At 40.5% G+C, this 27771-nt stretch overlaps 1 protein-coding gene across 6 annotated transcripts in view; it reads left to right on the top strand.

Moving 5' to 3' along the window:
• Positions 1-27771, top strand: part of pde8b (phosphodiesterase 8B) — a 272856-nt gene that overhangs the window by 62881 nt on the left and 182204 nt on the right. For 2 of the 6 annotated variants that reach the window (XM_073048235.1, XM_073048234.1), the window contains exon 1: positions 14941-16121. The exons of the other annotated variants lie outside the window; for them this stretch is intronic. In XM_073048235.1, coding sequence (XP_072904336.1) covers positions 15852-16121 — 270 coding nt within the window. In that variant the 5' untranslated portion in view covers positions 14941-15851. Of the gene's footprint in view, positions 1-14940; positions 16122-27771 lie in introns of those variants that run through there. 6 annotated transcript variants of the gene reach the window in all.

Below are 27771 nucleotides of genomic sequence, written 5' to 3'. Positions count from 1 at the left end.
AAATCTAAATCTCTCAGCTATTACCTGCAGATTAGAGCTCAAATGATGTTGTAAAATTAGAAACATAGAAAACCTACAGCACAATACAGGACCTTCAACCCTCAGTGCTGTGTCAAACATGTACTTTAGAAATTACCTAAAAAAGCCCCCATTGTATTTGCCTCCACCACTGTCGCCAGCAGCCTATTTCATGCACTCACCTCTCTCTGTATAAAAAAACTTACCCCTGACGTCTCCTCTGTACCTACTTCCAAGCATCTTAAAGCTGTGCTGTCTTGTGTTAGCTATTTCAGCCCTGGGAAAAAGCCTCTGACTATCCACACGATCAATGTCTCTCATCATCTTACACACCTCTATCAGGTCACCGCTCATCCTCCGTCGTTCCAAGGAGAAAAGGCCAAGTTCACTCAACCTATTCTCATAAGTCATGCTCCCCAATCCAGGCAACATCCTTGTAAATCTCCTCTACACCCTTTCTATGGTTTCCGCATCCTTCCTGTAGTGAGGTGACCAGAACTGAGCACAGTGGGGTCTGTCCAGGGTCCTATATACCTGTAACATTACCTCTCGGCTCTTGAACTCAATCCCACAGTTGATGAATCACCGTATGCCTTCTTAACCACACAGTCAACCTGTGCAGCAGCTTTGTGTGTTTTATGGACTTGGGCCCCAAGCTTCCTCCACACTGCCAAGAGTCTTACCATTAATACTATATTCTGCCATTATGTTTGACCTACCAAAATGAACCACCTCGCACTTATCTGGGTTGAACTCCATCTGCCACTTCTCAGCCCAGTTTTGCATCCTATCGATGTCCCGCTGTAACCTCAGAAAGCCTTCCACACTATCCACAACACCTCCAACCTTTGTGTCATCAGCAAATTTACTAACCCATCCCTCCACTTCCTCATCCAGGTCAGTTATAAAAATCACAAAGAGAAGGGGTCCCAGAACAGATCCCTGAGGCACACCTCTGGTCACCGACCTCCATGCAGAATATGACCCATCTCTAACCACTCTTTGCCTTTTGTGGACAAACCAATTCTGAATCCACAAAGCAACATCCCCTTCGATCCCATGCCTCCTTACTTGCTCAATAAGCCATGCATGGGGTACCTTATCAAATGCCTTGCTGAAATCCATATACACTACATCTACTGCTCTACCTTCATCAATGTGCTTAGTCACATCCTCGGAAAATTCAACCAGGCTGGGAAGGCACGACCTGCCTTGACAAAGCTGTGCTGACTATGTTAAATTGTTACAATTTTGTCAAACATCTTGCTCGCTGGCTTTTCAGGGGTTACTAAGTTGCGTAGGAACTAAGAAGCATAGGGGCTTCCTTTTGCTAAGATGTATGACTCCTAGCTTTTATTAGTGCTATCAAGTTCATCTACTTTTCCGACTGAAGCCACCCCGTGTTATTTTCACTTTAAATTCAATGTGTCTTTCACTGTTCTGTGCACTGTACTCACACTTTCGTTAGCATTCGTGTGATGGCTTTCTCATTCTGTTTAACTCTCACTGTTTCATCCCATAACTGTCAGTATAGTTCATGATATTTTCTGACATACAAGCTCATACTTGTCGCCAATTGGCTGTCTGTGCACAACTACATATCAATTGAATAAAAGCACGCACACAAGAGATGGCTTTAACTGGTGTATTCACATTGCAGCAAGAGAGGGAGTACAATAATGAGCATGTGTAGACAACAGTGTATGCACAAACAAGAGATTGGGAGGGTGGGATTCATTGCTGTTAAAGAAATCAATTCATACTTCACAGTTTGGCATGGACTAGATGGGCCAAAGGGTCTGTTTCTGTACTGTACACCTCTATAACTGACTCCTTGACACTTAAGTTCACCAATGATATGACAATGGTTGGCCTCCCTTGCTGGGGTCTCCCTTCCCCCCGTGTGCAACATTTACTGGGAGCGTTGCAGAAGAAGGGCGCAAATCATTGTTGAGGATCCCTACCACCCATCCCACAATCTCTTTGACCCATTACCGCCAGGAAGGAGAGACAGAAGTATCACGACTTGGACTGCCAGACTGGGTAACAACCTCTTCCCTCAGATTGTGATACTAATGAATACCCTGTCACTAACAAGGTCTCATCACCAGGTCAGCATGCTGTTTGCTGTATACTGTACTGTTTACCTCTGCATACTTTTTAATTACATTTTATTGTTTATAGTAATATTTTGGTTTATGTGCTATGTGTGTTACATGTTTGTGGGTGCACTGTGGTCTAAAGAACATTTTGTTTGGTTCTCTATGTAGTCAGGTGACAATAAACTCCACTTGACCATCCACTCGAAGGACTTCATGATGGTAGATGTCAGAGCCACTGGATGATAGTTGTTAAGGCAAGTTATCTAGTTTTTCTTGGGTACCGGTAGGACAGTGGTTTTCTAAAGCAGGAGGAAACCACAGCCTGAAGCAGGGAGAGGTTAAAAATGTCTTCACATACCCTCACACAGGATCTAAGGACACGGATATAGGTGTTTTACTGCATGAACCACAAAATTAGTCGGTAGTGCAATGAGTAGTTAAGAAGGCAAATGGTATTTTGTCCTTTACTCTGAAGGGGTTGGTTTTTAAAAATATTTTGTTAAAGTGGTACAGGTTGTTTTGGCTGCATTAGGAAAAGTGTGCACAGGCTTAGTCCCCTTACCTTTTATTAACAAAAGGATATAGTGTTATTGGAGGCAGTCCGAAAGAGATGCACTAAAGTGCTTCCTCAGAGGGGAGGATTTTCATATCAGCAGAAGTCTTAGACTTCATCTGTACTCCTTGGAGATTAGAAGAAATATGCGTGCCCTTGTGCAAATACTGTATGTAAAGTTCTGAAGAAGGTTGACAGGGAAGGTTTCATGAGTGGAACAGTCATGAATAAGGGGCTTTTGCTAGGAAATAAAGGATTGGTCATTTAAAACTGAGTTGCATGGAAATTTCTCTAGGGTCATGACTCTGGAAGTTTCTGCTCCTGGGCATTGTGGATACCAGTTTATAAGATGGTGAAAGACAAATATTTAAAAGATTGAGGGTTGTGTTGAACTGGCAGAGAAGACTAGCTGAGGCCAGCATTGATCAACCCTGATCATATTGAATGGTAGGGGTAGGTTCAAGGGACCTGGTGGCCTGCTCCTGTCGGTGTTCCTTTTTGTGGATGGAACTGGAGTAGAGACCCTCTATGTCATGAGATGCTGCTTTCAGATAGAACGTGGATATGTAACACAGGGTTAGCTGATATCTAAAATAGCAAACTGCCGGACTGGAGAGACTGCGTTTGTTAACCGAGTCCCTGAAAATCAATTAACAAAGAATGCAAGTAACTTTCTCCTGAAGAACCAAACAAACTTTCATAAAACCAGCTACTGGTACAAGACATTCATTTCCATGGGGGGACTAGGAGGAACTATTCCTGGAAATGGAATAGGGTTAGGCAAAAATGAGATGTTTTCTTGGTGTAAGTAGGGAGAAGCTGTTTTCATTGGCAAGAGAGAAAGTAACCAATGGATAACTACTTAAGACAATTTTTAAAAAGATTGAGTCAGCAGGTTATTTTTAAACCACTGCCTAAAAGGTTGATGGAAGCAAATTCAGTTTTTTACTAGGAAAAAAAAATGAATATGTGCTGGAAAGATGCAGTTTGGCAGCTATGTGAAAAGGGTAGAGAATGAAAACTAATCAGCCAGCCCATTTCAGAGTAAACTGCAAGACTTCTTCATGCTACAGACAAAACTGGCCACCTTTTATGAGATCTGCTGCAGAGCTCCTTGGGTATCTAAGCATTTTGGAACCATAATATGTTTTTATATTTTAAATAAAGCTCTATTTTAAAGTTCATTGCAGAATCTATATTATTAGAATCACGATTAACAATAAAATGAAAACACAAAATGTTGTAGACATCAGGTCAGGTAGCATCTGTGGAGACAGAAAAAGAGTTAGTTTCAACCCAAATGTCTTTCATAAATGCTGAAGGTCAGGTTACAGTTGAATAACTTACAATTTGTATGTTCTGACCATAGATGTACTCACACAGTGGGTCAATTTCATCATGTAGAATGAATATTGGGGCTGACTTCAGAGGTTAGAAAATCTATTAGCAAAACCTATTTAGAGGCATAATAAATGAAAAGAAAGGTTTGTACTAATTTAGCAATGGACTAGCTGGAGGATAAAGAAAACAGGCTCATGGGCGACCAGGAAAGACAAATTGCTTGATAATAAAAGTATTTCAGAAATTGGAGAGGTAATATATGAGCCTGTTTGAGAGTGAGGAAAGGAGAAATTGATAGAACGTAATGAATGTTGTGTAAATTCCACACAGAATAGTAGCAAAGAGATCTGGCTCCAACAAAAGGAACAGAGGAATCTAACAGTAAAATAAAGGCCAAGTGCTGGAGATCCAAAATAAATACAGAAAATGCTGGATTAAGGAGCTTCTAAGGAGAGTGAAAAAACAGTGTTTCTGGTCAGTGACCTTTAATCAGATCTTGCATTAATGGTAGGGAAATTACTGGCAAGGTCTCCTAGGGAAAGGGTCTATTCACTTCTGGAAAGTATGGTTCAGAAATAGTCAGCATGATTTTGTGTAGGGTACTAGAACATGGCTCATAGAAGAGTACAGCACAGGAACAGACCCTTCACTCCACAATCTTGTGCCAAAACAATTAAATTGGTAATCAAATGGTTAACTCAACTAAACCCTTCTCTCTACACTACATCCATATTCTTCCATTTTTCCTCACATTTCTGTGCCTATCTAAACAAATCTTGCAAGGCCCTAATGTATTTGCCCCTACTTCTAGCCCAGGTAGCATATTACAGGCACCCACCACTCTTTTTTAAAAAAAAAACTTGCCTCACACATCTCCTTAGAAATTACCCTCTCCCCCACCTCTCCATAAATGCATGCCCTATGATATTAAGCATTTCAATTCTGGGATGGTGGGTGGGAACTCTCACAATCGTATAAACCTCTATCAGATCTCCCCTCTGCCTTTGCTATCCCAGAGAGAAACACCCCAAGCCCGTCCAACCTCTTGTTATTCTGTTGCAAATACTCACTAATCCAGGCAGGATTCTGGTAAACCTCTTCTGCATCATCTCCAAAGTCTCGACATCCTTCCTATAATTGGGCAACCAGAACTGTATGCAATACTTCTGATGTGGCCTAACTAGAACGTTATAAATTTGCAAGGCCATATCTGGAGTATTGCATACAGTTCTGGTATTGATTTATTATTGTCACATGTGCCAAGATACAATGAAAACATTGTCTTGAAGTCTGTTCATACACATCAAATCACTGCACAGTGCATTGACGTAGAACATTAAAGAATGATTACAATGGAAGTAATGAGTGAGTCTGCAAGGAGCAGCTTACAATGGAGGTTTTAACGTACAAATTTGAGTTGTTTTTTGAGGTGGTGAGGAAGATGAAACTGTCTACCTGGGCTTACAAAAGCCATTGACAAGGTCCCTCATGGTAAGCTGGTCCAGAAGATTGGGAAGTCACATGGGATGCATGATAACTTGGTAGTCTGGATTCAAAAGTGGCTTAGCCATAGAGGAGTGGTGATGAGGGGTGCTGTTCTGACTGGAGATCTGTGACCAGTCATGTTCCACAGGGAACAGTGCTTGGACCTCTGTTGTCTGTAATACAAATTATTTGGATTAAAATGTAGAAGGGTTGATTATTAGGTTTGTAGACAACACACAAATTTGTGGAGTTGTGAATAGTAAGGTTGGATATAGATCATCTGTAAATATGGGCAGAGAAATAGCAGATGGAGGTTAATCCAGACAAACTGTGTAATATTGAACTATGGCAAGTCAAATGGATGCAGCAAATAGCATGGCTCTTAGAAACATTGATGTACAGAGGGGTTGTGGGGTAGAAGTCCATAGCTGAATGAAAGTGATATCACAGTAGATGGGTTGATTAAGAAGGAATATAGTATACTTGCTTTCATCGGTCAAGTCATTAAGTACAAATGTTGGCAAGTCATATTGTAGTTGTATTGTGCATTAATTAGGCCACATTTGGTGTTTTGTATACAGTTCTGACTGCCACATTCCACGAAGAATGGGGAAGGATTGGAGAAGGATCTAAGGAAAGGTTGGACAAACTTGGTTAGAGTATCCAATTCTGAGGGGTGACCTGGTAGAATTAACTATGTAATGTGCTGTAAGGTTTCACTGCTAATGTAATGGCCTCTCTGTGATGTTTCATTGCTAAGGTAAGGGTTTCTCTGCAGCAGCAATGTTTGGGTTATGACTAGAGATAATGGAGGCTTTAAAATGTGCGCTATCCAATGAAAGGGATGTTGTTATTTCTTGTGGGGCTGGGAGCAGGGATTTTGCGGTCTTTTGTCAGGGAGAGATGAAGAGAGAAGATGTGAATGGAGAGAGTTGGTAGACCATCGGATGGAGTGGACGGAGCGAGGGTCTGAGGGTCGGCTACCCTCAGAGGAGGTTGATGGGGAGTAAATGGATGGAACTATTAGCTCCAACGTTAGGCATTAGATTGTTTCTTGCGAATGGGCTCTTTTCTCCTTTTTGTTTCTTTACTAACCATATAGTCAAATTAAGAATTATAAAGCTCAATTGTTTAATCACATATTGTGTACTGTTTGTTATTTCTGGTACTGATTTGTAACGGGGAGCACATCAAGCAGCATCCACCCAAACAAGATTTCTTAAGTTTGGCCGGGCCAGGGGCTGTCTTCCCCTAGATTAAGCCGCTAGTCAAACCAAGGGTTGCATATAAAATTATGAGAGGAATAGATGAGATTGTGAGAGGGCAGCTGGTCAGAGTATTTTTTTTCAGGGTAAAAATATCAAATGCAAGAGCATAGCTTTAAGATGAGGGGGATAAAGTTTGAAAGAGGAAGCAAAGCAATTTTATTTGTATACAAGTGGAAAGTGCCTGAAATGAGCTGCCTGGGGAAGAGGTGGTAACAGGTACGATAGCAACATTTATAAAACATTTACCCAAGCACATAAGTAGGCAGTGAGTGAGTGGAGAGATAATGACTACATTGGGGTGGGGGGAATACAATTAGTTTAAATTAGCATCATGTTTCACACTGACTTTATGGTCAAAACGCCTGTTCCTGTAATGTACTGTTCTATATTCTATGGGGTTAAACTTGTTGCTAAGTAGAGGGATGAACAACACCATGTCATATAACTGGAAAAAAGACATCAAACAGAAAAATAAGGAAGAGATTTTCTGATTTCAGTACCCTTATACTGTAAAGGGTATACCCTCGCGTTACGGTTTGTGGGTAGAAGAAATTGTGGAAATGGAATAAAGTGGGGATAAAAAGTAAATGAATACATTTTTTTCCAAACCTCATTTCCTGTTGAAAGTGGAAATGAGCTTTTAACTCAATCTACCTGGTCATAACCTTGCACCTTATTGTCTTCCTGCACTGCACTTTCTCTGTAACTGTTCTGTATTGTGTCCCTACGTTGTCCTTCTACTAACTCAACATACTGATGCGATGAAATGATTTGTATGATAGCATGCAAAATAATTTCTCATTGTGTCTTAGTACATGTGATAATAGTAAAGCAATCTCCAAATTTAGATGACAACACACACAAACTGCTGGAGGAACTCAGCAGGCCAAGCAGCATCTATGGAGAAGAGTACAGTCGATGTTTTAGGCTGAGATCCTTCATCAGGACTAGAGAAGAAAAGATGAATCAGAATAAAAAGTTGGGGTTAGAGAAGGAAGGAACAGATGGTGTTAGGTGAAACTGGGAGTAGAGGGGGAGGAGTGAAGTAAAGAGCTAGGAAGTTGATTGCTGAAAGAGATAGAGGACTAGAGAAGGGGGCTTGACCTAATGTGGATTGGGGTACCGCTTTGCTGAGCACCTATACTCCGTGCACCAGAAAGAGTGGGATCTCCCAGTGGCCACCCATTTTAATTCCGCTTCCCATTTCCATTCTAACCTGTCAGTCCATGGTCTCCTCTACTGTCACAATGAGGCCACAGTCAGGTTGGAGGAGCAACTCCTTATATTCCTTCTGGGTAGCCTCCAACATGATGGTATGAACATTGATTTCTCTAACTTCCGGTGATGTGCCTCGCCTTCACCATTCCCCATTCCTGTTTCTCTCTCTCACCTTTTCTCCTTACCTGCCCATCACCTCCCCCTTATGCTCTTCTCCCTTTTCTTTCTTCCATGGCCTTCTGTCCTCTCCTATTAGATTCCCCCTTCTCCAGCCTGCATCTCTTTCACCAGTCAACTTCCCAGCTCTTTACTTCACTCTCCTGGTTTCACCTTTCACCTTGTGTTTCGTCCTTTCCCCCTCCCCACCTTCTTACTCTGACTCCTTGTTTTTTTTCCTCCTATCCTGATGAAGGGTTTCGGTTCAAAATGTCATCTCTTCCATTGATGCGGCCTGGCTGCTGAGTTCCTCGAGCACTTTGTGTGTGATGCTTGGATTTCCGGCATCTGCAGATTTTTCTTTTGTTTGTGATTGAACTACAGATTTGGATGATGTGACTTTGTGTTATGGAAAGTTGGGATGTGGACTGTGGACTGCAAACTACACCCTTCTCCCCCAGTCCCACACTTAAACAGTAGTGATGGGGGAGATGGGTTCACCTGTATAGTGTAATGCTACCAGGAGTAGAGAAGTGTGAAGTGTGGGTATAAGCAAACCCTTGTACAGTCGGATTTGGGGTGGTGGTGATGATGTTGCAGTTCTAGGAAACAGTCTGTATTGCAGTTCTCTTTAATGCGAAGCTAAATCATTTTTATATTCAGCACAAAAGGAGAGTTGGAAAAAGTAGACTTTGACTTTCAAATAACTTCATCAAGAGTGAATTTTATTCTGTATCTCAAATTTTGGGTAGTCGTGGAGTAACACAGCAAGGATGGGCTTCTGTTACACAAATGGCCATAATGCAGGCGTGCTTGAAGAAAAAAGAACAAATTTGAATGACTTGTCCAAAATGTCTTTCATATTTGTAAAATACTACTGAGCATTTAACAGTGAACTACATTTGAATGTAGTCATTGCCTGCAGCAAGCATGAAAATATAGCCCTGATTTAAACAACTGTCTCTAGCTCACAAAACTCCCCTAAAGGAGCACCGAAAAACCAAACTTATGCACTATATTTTTAATATGATTCTATCAATTATTTATCTTTTGCATTGGCATAATTTTGCAGGGATGTTTACTGAGAAATTAGGCTCTCTGTGAGTCATCATCCCTAATTTGCTCAGCTTTGGAATCGCGTCCCATTACTTTGATATTTCATTGCTTGAATTCATTGCTTGGTTTCCACAGGAACTTCTCTTGAAGGGGAAGGAATGAGCAGGGATAATTGAATATTTAATTGAGGGAATACTGATGAGTGTTTTGTAACAGAGTCATCACCATGGTGAATCATTTACTATGTTTAAGAATGCGTCCATGCTCGATATGGAAAATGCTTACATTATCAAATGTGTTTGAGTCTCTATTCGTAAACTCTCCATGGTAATGCATTTGTTGATGTAACAGCAATGACTGCAGTGCAAAAATAATTCATTGACCATGGGGCATTTTCGATGTCATAAGGACATGATGCATTGTTTTACTGATGCAAGTATTTTCCTGACTAATAAGGACATTAACGACAGTCTGGTTGTTCTTGGACCATAAGACCATCAGACACAGGAGCAGAATTAGGCCATTCAACCCATCGAGTCTTCTCAGCCATTCCATCCTCTCTGATTTATTATCCCTCTCAACCCCAATCTTCTGCTTTCTTCTTGTAATAATTGATGCCTCAACTACTTAAGAACCTTTCATCCTCCACTTTAAATATACTCAATGACTTGGCCTCCACAGCTGTGTGTGGTAATGAATTCCATCAAATCATCATTCTCCAGCTCAGACATTCACAACCTGGGTCTAGGGACTCTTTGGTTTATGGCATAAACAAGATTGGGAACCTCTAAACGCACAAAAGACTCTTCGTCTCTATTCCAAATTGATGTCCCTCTGTTCTGAGGCTGTGCCCTCTGCCCCTATACTTGCCCACTAAAAGAAGCATACTGTGCACATCCACTCACTGTAGGCCTTTCAATATTCGATAGGCTTCAATGAGATCCTCCTTCATTCTTTTAAACTCTAGTGAGTACAGGCTCAGAGCCATCAAACACTCCCCATGCACTAACCCTTTTATTCTCAGAATTGTTCTTGTGATCCTCCTCTAGACCCTTTCTAATACCAGCATGCATTTTCTTGGATAAAAGGACCAAAACTGCTCTCAATACCCTTAAGTGCAGTCTGACCCCTCATCCCTTAACCATCAGGCTTTTGAACTGGAGCCCATAATATTGCGGGAAATATTCTAGCTGGAGGCAAAGAGTGGGAATAATGGGAACCTTTTCAATTGGCTGCTGGTGACTAGTGGTGTTCTACAGGGATCGTGTGTTGCAGCCAATTATTTTTGCTCATTCCTTCCCTTTCAAGAGAAGTTCCTGTGGAAACCAAGCAATGTATTTAAGTAATGAAATATTGAAGTAATGGCACTCAATTCCATTATATTATATGTCAACGGTTTGGATGACAGAATTGATGACTTCGTTGCATAGTTTGCAGACACTATGAAGATAGGTGGAGGAGCACGTAGTTCTGAGGAAGTAGGCTATAGAAGGACTTGGACAGATTAGGAGAATGGGCAAAGAAATGGCAGATAGAGTAGTTTCAGGAAGTGTATGGTCATGCACTTTGCAAAAGAAATGAAAGGCTAAATTATTTTCTAAATGGAGAGAAAATACAAACAACAGGTGCAAAGGGACTTGAGAGTCCTTGTGCAGGATTCCCAAAAGGTTAATTTGCAGGCTGAGTCTATGGTGAGGAAGGCAAATGTGATGTTAGCATATATTTCAAGAGGACTAGAATATAAAAGTAAGGATGTAATGTTGACATCTAATAAAGCACTGGTGAAGCCTCACTTGGAGTATTGTGAACAGTTTTAGCCCCTTATCTTAGAAAGGATGCACTGACATTGGAGAGGGTTCAGAAGAGGTTAACGAAAATGATTCCAGGATTGAATGGCTTATCCTATGAAGAGTGTTTGATGTCTCTGGGTCTGTATTCACTAGAATCCAGACGAATGAGGGGGTGACCTCATTGAAACCTATCGAAAGGCCTTGATAGAGTGCATGTGGAGAGAATGTTTCCTATAGTAGGAGAGTCTAAGACCAGAGGACACAGCCTCAGAATAGAGGAGTGTCCTATTAGAATGGAGATGAGGAATTTCTTTAGCCTGAGAGTAGCGAATCTGTGGAATTTTTGCCACAGGCAACTGTGGCGGCCAAGTCTTTCTGTACATTTAAGGCAGAGGTTGATAGATTCTTGATTGGTCAAGGTGTAAAGAGACACAGGGAGAAGACAGGAGATTGGGACTAAGAGGAAAATTGGATTAGCCATGATGAAATGGTGTTCCTATATCTTATGTTCTTATGATAACTTCACTCTCCCCATCACTGAACTGTTCCCGCAATCTATGGACTCACTTTCAAGGGCTCTTTATCTTAGGTTCTTGATTTTTATTGTTTATTTATTTATTTATTATTATTATTTCTTTTATTTTTCTTGCGGTTGTCCGTCCTGCTGGGGTGGTCTTTCTTTGATTCTATAGTATTTTGTTTACTTACTGTGATTACTCACAAGAAAATGAATCTCAGAGTTATTTATGGTGATAATAAGTTCACTTGGAACTATGAACTTTGAACTAATGCCTTATAAAGCCTCAGCATGACATCCTTGCTGTTATATTCTAGTCCTCTCAAAATGAGTGCTAACAATGCATTTGCCTTCCTTACCACTGACACAACCTGAAAGTTAACCTTCAGGGAATCCTGCATAAGGACTCCCAAATCCCTGTGCACCTCAGGTTTTTGAATTTTTGCCCCATTTAGAAAATAGACTGTGCCTTTATTCCTTCTAGTAAAGTGTTCTATCTGCCACTTCTTTGCCCATTCCCTCAATCTAAGTCCTTCTGCAGACTCAACACTACCTGCCTCTCCACCTATTGTGTGCAAACTTGGCTACAAAGCCATCAATTCCATCGTTCAGATATTTGACCTATAATGTGAAGAGAAGTGGCCCCAATACTGACCCCTGCAGAACACCACTAATCACTGACAGCCAATCCCAATAGGCCCCCTTTAAACCCACTCTTTGCCTCTTGCCAGTCAACCAAACTTCTATCCATGCCAGTGCCTTTCCTAAAGTACCATGGACTCTTGTTAAGCAGCCTCATGTGCGGCTTTCTGAAAATTCAAGTAAACAACATCCATTGACTCTCCTATGTCTATCCTGCTTGTTATTTCCTCAAAGAATTCCAACAGATTTTTCAGGCAACATTTTGCTTAAAGAAACCATACTTACTTTGCCCTTCTTTATCATGTGCCTCCAAGTACCCCGAAACCTCTTCATTATAAACTTCTTCTATAACAAGTACTGTTGTACAAGCTTTTCCAGAAATTTGAGTATTTCATCTTGATAGTGTTGCAGATATCTGATTAAGGAACCTCATGAAGTTTTGTGAGAACAAACCTTTCCTTGCCTTTCTGTGTTTCAAAAGAAATGGGGAGCCACCACTGACATTCAGTGCCTTTATGGTAAAACCATTATTCCACAGGGATTGAAGTCTGCATGCCATGCTGTAGCTTAAAGCAGGGGTTCCCAACTTTTTTAATGCCATTGATCTCTACCATTAACCAAGTGTCCATGGATCGTAGGTTGGGAACCCCTGGCTTAAAGCAGTACAGTTCCCATACATTTTGTGGTAAGTTATGGTTCCTCACTATGTGCATAATGACAGGTTCTGAGACCTGATTTTTCAACCTATTGTGCCTAATACAAATAATGGATACAGACAATTGAAGTGACAGGCCCCCATGCAATTCTAATAATTTGTCAATGACATTAATTATTTGATGGGGAACTCAACAGAATCTAGAAGAAATTTGATTAAATTAAATTAAACCAGGGAGCTGAAAAGACAGAACTGATTTTTGAAAACCTGACTGCATTTGCCCTCCTTACAACCACCATTTTCCATGTAGCGGCATATTTGATGGCTCCAATCAATGCTTATTAATTACACTAGTAGATTAAGTTGTTAAGGTGACAGACATACTGATGGAAATTTTGAACCCTGATCACTTTTCATGGGAAAAGAAGAAATCCTACATGTAACCTTCAGCTCATTAGCAATGAAGTGTTATCTGCCAACCATGTCGGACAACAAATAACCCTAAACCAATGACTGCATGGGGTTAAAGTTCCCATTTGATTCACCACCACCTATTTTATAACATATGAGGAGCATTTGATACCCCTGGGCCCGTACTCACTGGAATTTAGACTTGGGTGGGGGGGGGGGGTGATCTCATTGAAATCAGCCAAACATTGAACAGTCAAGATAGTGTTAGTTGATAGAATGTTTCCAATAGTGGAAAAGTTTAGAATCAGAGGGCACAGCCTTAGAATACAAAGATGTCCCTTTAGAACAGAAATGAGGAGGAATTTCTTTAGCCAGGGTGAATCTGTGGAATTCATTGCCACAGATGGCTGTGGAGAAGCCAAGCCATTGGAGAAATTTATAGTTGAGGTTGATAGAATCTTAATTAGTAAGATCAAAGCTTACAAGGAGAAGGCAGGGGAATGGGGTTGAGAGGGATAATAAACCAGTCATGATGAAGGAGCAGAGTAAACTAGATGGGTCAAATGGCCTATTTCTGCTCGTATCTTTTATGACCTTTACTGTGCTTTTCAACTATACAGGTTAAGTTGATTATATACCAGTGGGCAAAATGGCTGTGAATAGCAGATGGGGATAGCAGACTTTGGTCTAATCCTTTGGTGTTGCTTTCTAGTCTTCTGTAGATTTGGGTGTGTCTGTGACAGGTAACATTTCACACATTCATTGAAAACGGGGTGAATATTCCTCTTCGGCTCTATACCAGGAACCAATCATCACCAAACCCTCTTTCAGTGATTCCTTCCCAATCTTAAAGGGCTTTTACCCATCAAATTAGCCAGCAGTCAGCCATGATGGTTCAAATCCCTGATGGAGCACCTCAGGCTCTGCACAAACAGCTGTTGCCCCTGGACACCCTATTTATTTTGATTTGTGTCTCTTGATTTAATGACTAATATGATGAATAGGATTTGATTTTAGTCAGACAACTGAGGAAAAACAGTTGAGAGGAGATTTGTCAATATTGTTTATGGGTACATCTTTAACTTAGTTAATTGCAGAATTTTTATTTCTGATTTATAATTTGCATAACTGATTATAATTGTTATGCATAAGAATGATTACTACCTCACTAATTTTTAATTTCTATTTTTGCACTACTGTTTAATATATATTTATATGTATTTGCTGTAATTCAGTTGTTTTATTCTGCATTTTATTGTACTGCTGCTGCAAAGTCAACAGATTTCACAACAAATGCCAGTGATATTAAACCTGCTTCTGATTCTCAGTATGTTAAAATATGCACATTTATTATCATTCAATAACACACTATTACCATGTGATGTTGGTTTGTGCTTATTTCCAGAGCCACTGTGAATTGATAACAATTTGAGACAGTTTCCCTTTAAGTTTGTTCTTTCAGACTGGAAGTGTCCCTCCTCTTCCGGTGCTTTATGACAGCTTCTTCTTGTCTGGATAACAACATGACCAGTGTGTCTGCGTTAATGTTATTCAGTAGCTCTCAAATCATTCATTTTAAATTGATCTAATTCTGAAGCAGGATTTCAGGGCATTATTCATTCAGCATTTTTGACATGATTAAGATAATTTAAACAAGGATGTATTTCACAGTATTTGGATGAATGTTAGAGTTAATCTTAATACAATTAGCTGCTTGCTATTGGCTGCTATTTTAGTCAAATACTTGTTTTAAATAAGAGTTGACATTCAACATATATGGTAACAATCTATACAGCTGTAATTATTTGGTTTTTTGGATTTGTACGAGAGCCGTGTCAGCATGTTACTTGGAATCTGAAGAACAGTAAGGATCGCCACAGTGTGACAGAGCAATTGAAAAGCTTGCCTGAGCCAGACCTCTTTTAATAGTGGCAGGTAACGAAGGTAGAGCACCTAGATGTTGCTAACGGAAAATTGGGATGGCCTCTGAGACAAGGTCAGAGGTCAAGGACTACACTGACGTCACAAATAGGCAAATGAATGAATTACAATTGCAGCTTCTGATGGAAGCATCATGGTGAAATAAGGAGAGCAGATGATTCTTCACATGAATCATAGGGATTTGCAAGAGACGTTTTCTCCCTCTTGTGGATTATTATCACAGTCATCTCTGCTGAGAAGAAAAGCAGAAGATCAATGTGAGTGTGATTCAGAGGTTCATGGCTACCGGACGATGGTAAATTAATTTTCTGGATGATATTGCTGCAAACCACTTTGGTGATCAATTAAAGGTGCATGGACAAGCCTTTAAGGCTACACAGAATTTTAATTATGTATATGTGTTATTTGTTAACAGAAGATACAAGAGAGAATAAGTGAGGCAGGAAAACGAAGTGGAGAGGAAGGCATTTGATTTTAGGGGAAAAGCCAGTCAGGCAGATTAAAAGGGAAAATCTAGAATACGGACAAAATAACAACAATCAGAACAAACGATGTATCAGTAACAGAGAGAGAAAGGCAGATTTACTGGAAGAAGTGTGGCAGAAAGAGAGAGAGAGAGAGAGAGAGAGAGAGAGAGAGAGAGAGAGAGAGAGAGAGAGAGAGAGAGTCCAGCCAACAGCTGGAGCTAAGCTAGAGTAATGGGCTGTGCTCCTAGTATCCATGTCTCTCAAAGCGGAGTGATCTACTGCAGAGACTCAGATGAATCAAACTCTCCACATCAGACCACTACCATCTCCCAAGGCACAGCAACGGTCCATGGATTCTTCATCAAGACGGATGCTGCCGAATCGTTGCCCTCGGTGTTGGCATACCAGAGTCGTGCAACACGTACCTCTTCACGTCGAGAGAAAAAAGAGAACAGCAACTGCATTGAAGCTGAGACCCAAACCAGCCACACCAGTGTTAAGGTAACATACCCCGTTTACTGCATTTAATTCTGTATGTTCCTTAGGCACACACAAAGTGATGTTTTCTTTCTTGTATTAACTGTTTCAACTTCCATTTTTAAATTGACAAATGGTCTGCAGTAACAAAAGTGACTTTTCATACTCACAGATGTATATGTAATAGGAGGTTATGCCATCTTGTTGGATAATGTAGTTCCCTTTAATTATTTTTAAAAATTTGGCTGATATTTTGCCCTTTTGGGAGTATGGATGAATTTGTTCAATGTTCTACATCTGGAAAATTAAACTGAAAAGTGCTGAGTATTTTACTGTTGTCAAGACATTGAGGAAACTTGAACTCGAACCCCAAGCAAAGTGGGAATTGAAACTGGTCAGCCCCCTGCTTGTTCCCTGAGTTGCAGAGAACCCGGTGGCTCAGGTGGTTGACCCTACCTCAAGAAGTTCAGTATGTTTAGGAAGATCCTTTGAAGTGTAAATGATATTGGAGTCTAGAAGTTGAATTTCACTATCTTCTGTTGTGCTAAGTATGTGTTATTTATAGCATGAAGGCCCAATCAGATCCTCTTGAAAAAATTTGTGAAATAGGACAGGAATAGCTGTGACAATCTGTAGGGAATCTCGAGCTAAATTGGGATGTATGGTTTCCTTTGGGAGTTGCTTGAAAAGCTTGCATTTGTTATGTAATTGGTGCTCCTTTCACTCGGAAGGAGGCATCTGGCCTTAAAGGAACTTCTTCTATGCCAGCCACAGAACAACTACCTGCCGAGTTCACGGCAGTCTCCTGCCTGTCGGAGCATCCTCGGTGTGATGACTTTCCCTAATCGAGTCCTGTGTCGGATTGCTTCCATGCCGCCAAAAGCTGCAACCTTATCGAGGAGGTGAAGATCACAACTTGTAACTTCAATAGGTACATTTAATGTCAGAGGAAAGTATACAATATACATCCTGAAATTCTTTTTCTTCACAAACATCCACGAAAACAGAGGAGTGCCCCAAAGAATGAATGACAGTTAAACATTAGAACCCCAAAACCCTCCCCACTCCCCCCTCCCATGCACAAACAACAGCACGGCAATACCCCCCCCCCCCCCCGCGCCAGCGAAAGAAGTGTCGGCACCCTCCACCGAGCACTTGTGTGCGCCAGAGCATCAATATAGACACAGACTTGCAGTACCCCAAAGACTACTCTCATTCACCCAGTAATTCGACATACCACAGTGTGTGTGTGTCTCTCTGCCCCCCTCTCCCCCCCCCCATAATTACTCATTGCTTCAGAGCATTGAACATTGAGGCTGGGAGATGTACTGTATGTGCAAGCTATAAATGTTGCCCTGTAGACCCTTTAATTGATGTCTCATTTTTAATCTTATGCAGTGAGCTTCTGGTTTCTCTGTTGAAGGCTGTAGGCTGTCCCAAAAGCCTCACTGACTGTCAATAGTGGAGATGATGTGTGATGTGCCTGGGTCAATGAGCATGATCTAGAAATTATTGCAAACATTATTGAAGTGGGGTAAAAAAATCTTTTATAAACATTTTGCTCATGTAAGATGGAAAATTATGGATGAAATTTTTAGGAAAGGAATTTTCCAGGAGTTTCCTGATCATCCCATATAGGCTTGAGGGAATATATTGCATACTAGTTTAATGAAGTCCAAAGACTTGAATTTATTCAGCATCTTCCTTATCCCTTACTGTTTGTGCCAGTGGTGTAGTGGTATTTTCCTCTGGACTGTGGAATAAGAGGTCCTGGGTTCAAATCCAGCTGGCTCCTTACCCATTTTCCATCCATGCTTGTTTCAGTGTTGAGCTTGCAACTCAGCCCCGTAAAACAGACAAATGCTAAAGAAACGGCAAGGTTGCTGCCCGTTGTGCCAAACAAGGTGTGGGGAGGAACTGATCCCTTACAGTACATTCCCTTACAGCTGATTAAGTACTTTTGATGTTTTTGTTTAATACAATAAGCATGGTAGCCCATTTGGAAATAACATGATTACTACTTCAACTACCGTAATATTGAATTAAGGAGAGAGAAACTGGGGATCTGACATCCCTTCCTGTCTCTGTCTTTTTATAGCATGCTTTTTAAAGTCAACAGCATGTTGGAGGAACTCAGTGGGTCCAGCAACATCTGCCGTGGGTGTGGTGCGGGAGGAAGGAGATGTCACTGTTTTGGTTCAAAGCCCTGTATCAGGACTAAGTGAAGAGGAAAGATGGCCATTATGAATCTACTTTTTTGTCATTAAAGTGAGAAAGCAGTTTGTTCTCCCATTAGAAAGATAGCATCTGAGCCAAATTAGTGTGGGCTTTAGGTTTTCTGTGGAGTAGGATTGAATCTAGAATCTTACTCAGTGGTACAATGGAAAACATTGTTGAATCAGTAAATGATGTTAATGGAGAGTTTCTGACTGAGATTGTGGATGAGCCAACCTCTTCAAAGTTTACTGCAGTTCAGCAGAGAGATTAGGAGAGGGTGTTATGGGGGCCCAGCAGATGAGTGGTGTATGATGGTGCAGTAGTTAAATTATTAGGCTAGTAATCCTGAGGCTGTGAATTCCAGTTTCAGAGATACAGCTACAAATCCCATCATGAGGGCTGTAGAATTTAAATTTGATTAATATGGAATTTAAAATAATCAAAAGCTAATGATAAACATAATACAATTGGATTGTTTTTAAAACCGTATCTAGTTACTTAATATCCTTGAGAGGATGAACTGTGCCCACAACGTTTGTGACTCCTATCCCATCAAGACTGTAGGCTTGAAAACTCCAAGCCACCTGTCTCAGTGCAAATGTGGGTAGGCAATAAATGTTGATCTTGCTAGGGAGAGCACAGCATCGAAATGAAGGATAAAGCAGGCATCCTGCTGAACGGTGTGAATCAGAATACTGTTTCATATAAGGAGATGTTCATGGGTTGAATGTCCATTCTGATGGCAGAGAGGAAGAAGCTGTTCCCGAGTCACTGAGTGTGTGTGTCTTTAGGCTTCGGTATCTCCTTCCTGATGGTAGCAATGAGAAGAGGACGTCTGCTGGGTGGTGGGGGTCCTTAATGATGGGCGTCTCCTTTTTGAGGCAGCACCTCTTAAAGTTTTCCTGGATACTACGGAGTATACAATATCCCAGCTGGAATACATTTTCCTAGCTGTTGGAGCAATGAATTAACACTTCAGGATGTTGGGTTAACTTATTGTCATGTTGCCTCAGCATTACTCAGACAAATAGGATGGGTGAGTGTTATAGGACCTGCAATGTGTTGTATTTGCTAAGAAGCATCAGGAACAGCTGTGGTTTATTTTTATAAGTTTATGTTTTCTGCTGACTTTGCCTGATCAGTTTCTTTGAAGAAACTAACTGAACTTGTACTGATTATATTTTCATCCAGGTGTTTGTTCCTCTGGGTTTTTTTTTAACAAGGTTATCCTGTGTTTCTTGATGACATAGGCAACTGAGAACAGAGAACAAATTTCCTGGCACTGAAACTGAATGAATAAAAAATGGTGGTCATGTTGAACAGCTACATGCCTTCAATGCAATGTTTGATCATAAAATATAGGAGCAGAATTAGGCCATTCTGGCTATCAAGTCTGCTCTATCATTCCCCCATGACATGGCTGATTTACTATCCCCCTCAACCCCATTCTTCTACCTTTTCCCCACAACCTTTGATGGTTGTGTTGTACTTCTTGGACTGAAATAAAGGCATTGATCAAGGTATCTTGGAATCTAGCAGCTACTATAAAGAACAGGAAGAAAAGTGGCCTTTTCTGGTTGGCTGCCAGTGACTAGTGTTGTTCTGCAAGAGTCAGTGTTGGGACCACTTCTCTTCACATTATATGTCAATGATTTGGATGGCAGAATTGATGGCTTTGTAGACAAGATAGGTAACTGGGCGGGACTGTTGAGAAAGCAGTGAGTCTGCTGAAGGTCTTGGACAGATTAGGAGAATGGGCAAAGAAGTGGCAGAATACAGTGTCAGGAAGTGTATGGTTATGCACTTTGGTAGAAGAAATAAAGGTGTAGACTCATTTCTAAATGGAAGCAAATTCAGAAACAAGAGGTGCAAAGAAACTTGGGGGTCCTTACAGATTCCCCAAATGTTAACTTGCAGATACAGTCATTGGTAAGGAAGACAAATGTAATGTTAGTATTTATTTTGAGAGAACTAGAATATAAAAGCAAGGATGCAATGCCGAGACTTTAGAAGGCATTGGTCAGACTGCGCTTGGAGTATTATGAGCAGTTTTGGCCTTTTATTAAAGAAAGAACATGCTGGCATCAAAGAGATCCAGAGAGGGTTCACGAGAATGATCCCAGAAATGAAAGGGTTAATGTATCAGGAGCATTTGATATCCCTGTGCCTGTACCAACTGGAGTTTAGAAGAATGAGGGAGATTTCATTGAAACCTGTCAAATGTTGAAAGGCTTAGTTAAAGTGGATGTGGAGAGGATGTTTCATATTGTGGGGGAGTCTTGGATCAGAAGGCACAGCCTCAAAATGCAAGCTTTGAGGACAAAAATGAGGAATTTCTTCAGCCAGAGGGTGGAGAATCTGTAGTAATCATTGCCACGGGCAGCCGTGGAGGTCAAATCAGTGGGTATATTTAAAGTGGAGGTTGATAGCTTATTGATTAGTAAGGCCTTCGAATGTTACAGAGAGAAGACAGAAGAATGGGGTTGAGAGGAATAATAAATCAGCCATGATGGAGTGGCGGAGCAGAATCAGTGGGCCGAATGGTCTAATTCTGTCCTAAGTCTTGTGATCTTATGATGGACGAGGATTAGAATTGCAGTTCATTGAGAATAAGCACCATTTTTTCCATATTAATTTTAAGTTAATAAGAAAGAAGAAAGAGCCTGTCCACCTGTTTAATGACTGAGCATCCACTCTAAGCAGGCGGCCATGGAAATTATGGCTTCAATACTAATTCTATGATCCTGACTTTAATTGTTGAAGGTACATGGTCAGAAGGGGTACAATTGAACAACAGCTCAACTTTCAATGTGGCTTTTGTTTCTTGACTGGTCCATTAGGTGACTTTCAAAGACGGATGGTGATGTCAGTGCAGTGTAAACTGGAGCTTGATCAGAACATTGGGCTCCTTTCCTTGCTTCATTATTCAGTAAGATCATGACTAATTGTTTATCTCAACATACTTCCTGTACCAGCATGTGAAGGCTAAAGATGTACTGATCTCTATCATGAATTTACTCAGTGTCAAGGTATCTATAATTCTCTTAGGTAGAGAATCCCAAATAGCCACCACCCTCCACCTATAGAAATTTCTTGTTATCTCTGTCTTGACTGGCTAACCCCTTATTTTCATACTGGTCTGGAAAACCAAGATACAGAAACCGGGGAATAGATTGACTCTGTATCTACCTTGTCTTGCTGTATTAAAAAGGCTAGTATCTTTCAATGGGATTGCCTTACCATGCTCTTAGAAGTTAAGAATGGAAAGAGTATGCAGATATTTTGGTATCCCAGAAAAAGATGTTCAATGTGTTGGATACTAACCTTTATTAAAGCTTTGCTACACAGTAGCACCCATTAGCTTGTCTCACCTGTGGCAAATTGGTGTGTATGTTTGCAATTTGTGGGTTCAAGTGCCATTCCAAGGCTCGATCACAGTGCTGAGAGGAGGACTCTATTTCCAGAAGTGGTAGGCTTCTAAAGAGGGATGGGTCCTGGGAAAGGTGGGGTGGTGCATCTGATTGAAACTATCATATGATTTACAATGTTTAGTCAGTTCTTGGAAAGGAAGTGTTTTCAAGTTAACATAACGTGAGTAAAATACGAGGGGTGATTGATAAGTTTGTGGCCTAAGCTAGAAGGCGTCGATTTTAGAAAACCTAGCACATTTATTTTTCAACATAGTCCCTTCCTACATTTACACACTTAGTCCAGCAGTCGTGGAGTATACGAATCTTGGACGTCCAGAAGATAGAAGGAGATGAGTTATACAGCTCTCGTTACATGCACATGCAGTTCATGTTAAGTTTGAAATTAATAACTCATCTCCTTCTACCTTAGGCCACGAACTTATCAATCACCCCCGCTGTGGACCACTGGAGGTCCAAGACACCGACTTCTACAAAGAAGGGATCCGTATGTTCCATGACCGCTGGACTAAGTGTGTAAATGTAGGAAAAATAAATGTGCTGGGTTTTCTAAAATTGACTCCTTCTATGTTAGGTTATAAACTCATCAATCACCCCTCGTAAATGTTATCTGATCTCACAATGAAGTTCTTTTAATTAAGATTTTAATCCATTCAAGCCTTGCAATCCTGCCTTCAGCATTCAGAAGAATACATGTAAGTGCCAATTGGTTACGTGGTCCAACTGAAATATCAGGCTTGACTATTGAATAGATGCTATACCCAATCTTCATAGCAGTCCTTGGAGCAGACAATTCACCTGCAGGAAATTTACAAATAAAAATGGAAAATACTGGGAATGTTGAACAGGTCGGGTAGCATCTATTGAGTAAAAACCTGTTAGCGTTTCAGGTCAGATTGTTCATCGGAACTCCCTGTTTATCCTTTTCATTTTATTTATTCAAACCTCAATTCTACACATGGTTTACTTAGCTGTATGAAGAATACAAGTTGTAATATACCCTTTTATAAATCAGATTTTTTGGATTATTTTGTGCAGAGATGGAAGAATAATATTACTACCATGCTTCTGAAGTACTGGTAAGGCCAAGAGTCACCTTTCTCTGACAAGTGTGAGGACTTTTTCGGATCCCTTTCCTACAAGTATTTGCAGGATTTACACTCATTCCGTCGTTGGCATTCATGTTATCCATTATTCATTTTATCACTGTTCAGATGTCCGAGTTCACCTTCTGAATACTCACTACCTTAATATTCAGGAAAAGAGAGCATTTTATTTCAAAAGATTGTCTTCTACTTCTGCTAATCAGCAAGTGCCTATCTGGATGTAAATCTCTGTTTCTGTGGTCAATAATTTAGATCCCTGAGCAGATCTAGAACGTGGGAACTCTAATATTTAAAGTTTCAGTTGATAAAGTCTAGAACACAAATGCCTTTGTTAAGTAGGAGAATTGATCCACTTGCTCTCCACTCAGTGGGTAGGATATTTGAGGTTAAAAGTGGTACATGTTCAAGAAGCCGGGAAACTTTGGGATATGTAGTTAAAGTGGTAGAGTAGCTGCATAATTTAACCAAGATCTTAATAGACGGCAGGCAAGAAAGCAAGGTTTCACCTCTGAAAATTAAATATTTTTAGTTCTCATCAGCATCAGAGTAGAATGCTGCTTATAAGCAGCAGTAATTCCTTTGTAGCTGCTGCTGTCTATACCCAAGACAATTGCATTTACTCCATCAGCACTCCGAGGACCCTCTAGGAAGCATTTGCTGAATCTGGTAATACGAGATCCTTTCTCACCATGTACAACTATTTCCACCTTTTCTGAAATCTGAGTCTGCCTGTATTTTGTTTTTCAGCTCTTTAAAGATTTGCTATGAAGAGGGAAAGGTGGGAAAGGGTTAAAGGAATCATGATTATGGGAAGATAGCTTTTCTTAATATTTTATTCATCTGCTACCTCCAGCAAAACTGTCATGATTAGACTAACACATGATTTCTCTGAAACTTGTGATGTGCTTTAGTCAGGTGGTACAGTCTGGAATTCACAAGTTGCTCTTCTGACATAAAAATGTTCATGACATTGTTTGACAAACATCCTATGCACTATGACTGTGGTAATTTTTCTAGTTCTAATCTGATTTTATTTTTAAGGCAAACCATTAACCTTATTGCAGTTCAAAGAGCAGGTACTAGATCTTCACTGATTTAAAGGAATACTGCTGAACAGAAGGCAGTAACTGAGGTACTGCCAGAGGATCAAGAGCAATGCTTATGAAATACAGAGCTATAATCAAAGAGCAAGGTAGACTGCACCATACCTCTTCCTCGTCTCACTGTCCTCTATAACTATCACCATATTTTGGGTTTCGTTCTTAAGAAGTGATGATGGTGTAGAGCCAGATAAGATGAAAGTCAACTGGAAAAGCTAGGCTGGCCATACTGCAGGGAAAACCAGTCTGAAACCTACTACTAGATCTAAAAAAAAAATACACCTGATCGTCACAACCAATGGTCCTCAGTCTCTTACCTAATTGCAATAAAGGGAACGGAGTTGGGAAGATGCTGTGAAGCTGCCATATCCTGAGCTGGCAGGATGAAAGCAGTATTTCAGTAGATGAGTGGCCCTCTGGTGGGCCTGTAGTGGACGATGTGTACTACACATACAGCTGTATGTGTTGATGATGAGGCATCACAAAGGGCATAATCAGTGCATGATCAAATGTTTCACCGAGAGGTTGTTTCTGAGGTGCATCTTACCTATGCACTATCTGAGGTACTGTATAAAACTTTGGGTAGGCTGCACTTGGAGCATTGTATTCAATTCTGATTGCCCCATTGGTATGATATGAAGGCTTTAGAAAGGTTACAGAAGAGGTTTACCAGGATGCTGTCGGAGCTGTGAGGGAAGAGTGGACAAACTAGGCTAGTTTTCTTTGGGGCATCAAGAGATTGGGGGGGGGGCATAAATATCTGATAGAAGTTTATAAGATTAAGAGGCATAAATGGGGCAATCAGTACATTCTTTGATAATAAGTGTGCTTTGAATCCTTTCCCCAGGGTTGAAACATCCAGTACAAGGAAATATGTATTTAAAGTGAGGTTTAAAGGAAATGTGCAGGACAAGTTATTTTACACAGAGTGGGAGGTACCTGACACGGGCTGCAGGGAGGATAGTGCAAGCAGATATGATAGTGGCATTTCAGAGGCTATTAGACAGACACATAAATATGGAGAGAAATGGATCATGTACAGGCAGAAGAAAATTAGTTTAATATGACATTGTATTTGACGCAACATTAAAGGGCCTGTTAACAAGGTAGACAAAGGAAAATGATTATAGAGGAAATCTGTGAAGTTAGATCCTTTGTAGCTTCAGGCACAGATACCAATTGAATAGAACTGAAGGAGCACAGGTAATACCAGAGAAAATCATAGTGACAGGAAAGGGCAATACCAGAAAGAGATTTGAAAATGAGAAGATTTTTAAACTTGAAGTATTCTTTAACCAGGAACCAACATAATTGGAAGAGCAGAGGAGCAATGACTGGAGGGGAAATAGGTGGCAGAGTTAGTCATAACTTGCAATTTACAATGGGATGAGCTGAGGTGTGTGACTCAATGTGGAATGAACAAGTCTAACAGTAACAAAAGCATGGCTGAGGATTTCAGCAGTAGATGATGTGGGGTGGGGGGAAGTGAGGTTTTGAGGGGAGGAAAGAATGCCTTTTTATGGTTTGAACATGAGGTCCAAAGCTAATCTTGGGAATGAAAATGAGAGCAAGGTTGTCAGACAAGTGCCATAAATTATAAAGTCTGCCTCTTTGTAATGGATTTTGCGACAAGGACTGAAGACATTGGTTTTATCTCCTCAATCTTCAGTTAAGAGAAGAAAATATTGTAAATGCTTAGCAGTCTGTCAGCATTTGTGGAAAGAGAAATTATTCTTCCTGCTGATGTTTCCAGATTGTAAATTGTTTCAAGCATTTTCTGTTTTTATTTCAGATTTCCAGCAGACATGGTCTTTGTAATTTTCAATTAATTTGAATAAATTGCTTTTCATCTAGTGTTGCACCAGATAAATTTTCTGGTAAATTATTGACCATGGAGAGGTCAACAGAGGGAACTGCCAGTGTGTGCATGAAAGCTGACATTGTTTTACATGTTGCCAAGGCAGCATGTAGACAACAGAGAATAGGTCTTGGAAAAGGAAGAGATATTGCTGCACAAACAAGGTCTAATGTATTTGGTTCTTGAAAAAAATAATGCTTCTGAATAAAAACTTAACGAAGACTTCAGCAATTTGTCCATGATACTTTTCTGCCAAAGAGAGCCTGTTGTTGGAATGTAGAACAGTACAATGCAGGCCTCAGCCCATCATGTCACCAGTGAACTTAATACCAATTTGAACAATTTTTCTTTCTGCCTGTTCATGAGCAATATCTTCCATTCCCTGCATATTCAATACTACTACTTTATCTGCTTCCACCATTACTACTAGTAGTCTGTTCCTGGCATCCCTGTTCAGAAAAACGATCCTGCCCCACGTGTCTGCTTTAAACTTTACCCTTCACCTTAAATGCACACCCTCTAGTACCTTACGTTTTTGCAGTGGGCAAAAGATTCTGACTATATACCCTACCTATGCCTCTCATAAATCTTACCATCTTCTATCAGGTCTCCCCGCAGACTCTGATCCAAGTTTTTCCAACCACTCCTTGCAGCTCATATCTTCCAATCCAGGCAGTAAATTGGTAAATGTTTTCTGTACCCGTCTCCCATGCCTCTACCTCCTCTTTCTAATGGAGTGACTAGAACTGTACACAGTACTTCAACTGACACCTAACCAATGTTTTATATAGCTACAACTTCCAACAAAAATGAGGTATCTGAGTTTTTTTCAAACTAGTATTCCTTACGCATTTTGACCTTTTATTTTCTATAGTTACCTTTGTCCTCAGTTAGTACCCCCACGTATGTTAATTATTGACATAAATTAAAATTCAGAACCATCTGTTTTGCATAATTTTTCAACATGCTGTTTCTGAGCTAGGGTGCAGTTGGCCATGTGGTCTATAAACATGCTCTTAAAACAAGTGCATGACATATTTGGAATTCTCTTGCAAGCTGCTTACATTTGCTGTTGTCCCAAGTAGTGCACTAAAACCATGTTTCTCAGCAACTAAACAAGGTTCCACAACGTCAAACACATTGAAATAAGTTCTTAAATTCCTCTTGCTTCAGTAGTGCAAATTGTTCCTGGGAAGAATCTGGTGCTATTCACTGTGGGACTATTGTTGTCTGTCTCAAAAGGCAGGCTAGTATATACCTTTCATTTTTGACTCTTTGAATAGAGAGTATTTTGTATGCTTTCATGGTTATTACATAATGCTGTTAATTCCTTGCTTCTAAAGATTAGTAATGCTTCATGATGTGCTAGCCTGAAAAATCTGCCTTGCCTCAATGATATCCTTCTTGCTTTGGAGGTAAATAATAATGGGTTCAACTCTCATTTAGGTGACAAGAGTAGAATGAGCAATGCGCCGTACCAAATCCTTTCTTCAGGATGAGATCTTTATCTGAGACCTCATCAACTCCTTCTAATAGAACCAAAAGATCCAAAGACACTATTCAAGAAGAGCAGCATGGTGGTGTCACGCCATTACAGCACCAGAGACCATTCGTTGAGCCACATTTCTGTGCCATAATACTGTGCCATATTTCAAAATACAGGTGGCCCCCGTTTTTTGAACGTTCGCTTTACAACAGCTCGCTGTTACAAAAGACTTACATTAGTACCTGTTTTCGCTAACCAAAGAGGATATTCACTACGAAAAAAAGACTCTCGCTTTATACATGTGTTTACCCCAAGAAAGGCTACCATGACTGCGAAGCCTTGTGTGGGCAGTTGTGTGCACATGTGTGTACATGCATATGCATGTATGTGCGTAGGCGTGTATGTGTGCATGCGTGTACGTGCCGATTTTGTTTCTCTCCAAATCGCCTTTTGGCTCGCTGTCTTCCCAATTCTGATAA

This window comes from Hemitrygon akajei, chromosome 6, assembly GCF_048418815.1.
Source record: "Hemitrygon akajei chromosome 6, sHemAka1.3, whole genome shotgun sequence".
In the NCBI taxonomy this organism is placed as follows: domain Eukaryota; kingdom Metazoa; phylum Chordata; class Chondrichthyes; order Myliobatiformes; family Dasyatidae; genus Hemitrygon; species Hemitrygon akajei.
Note: the sequence above shows the minus strand (reverse complement) of the source record. Positions and strands in the feature narration are given on the sequence as shown.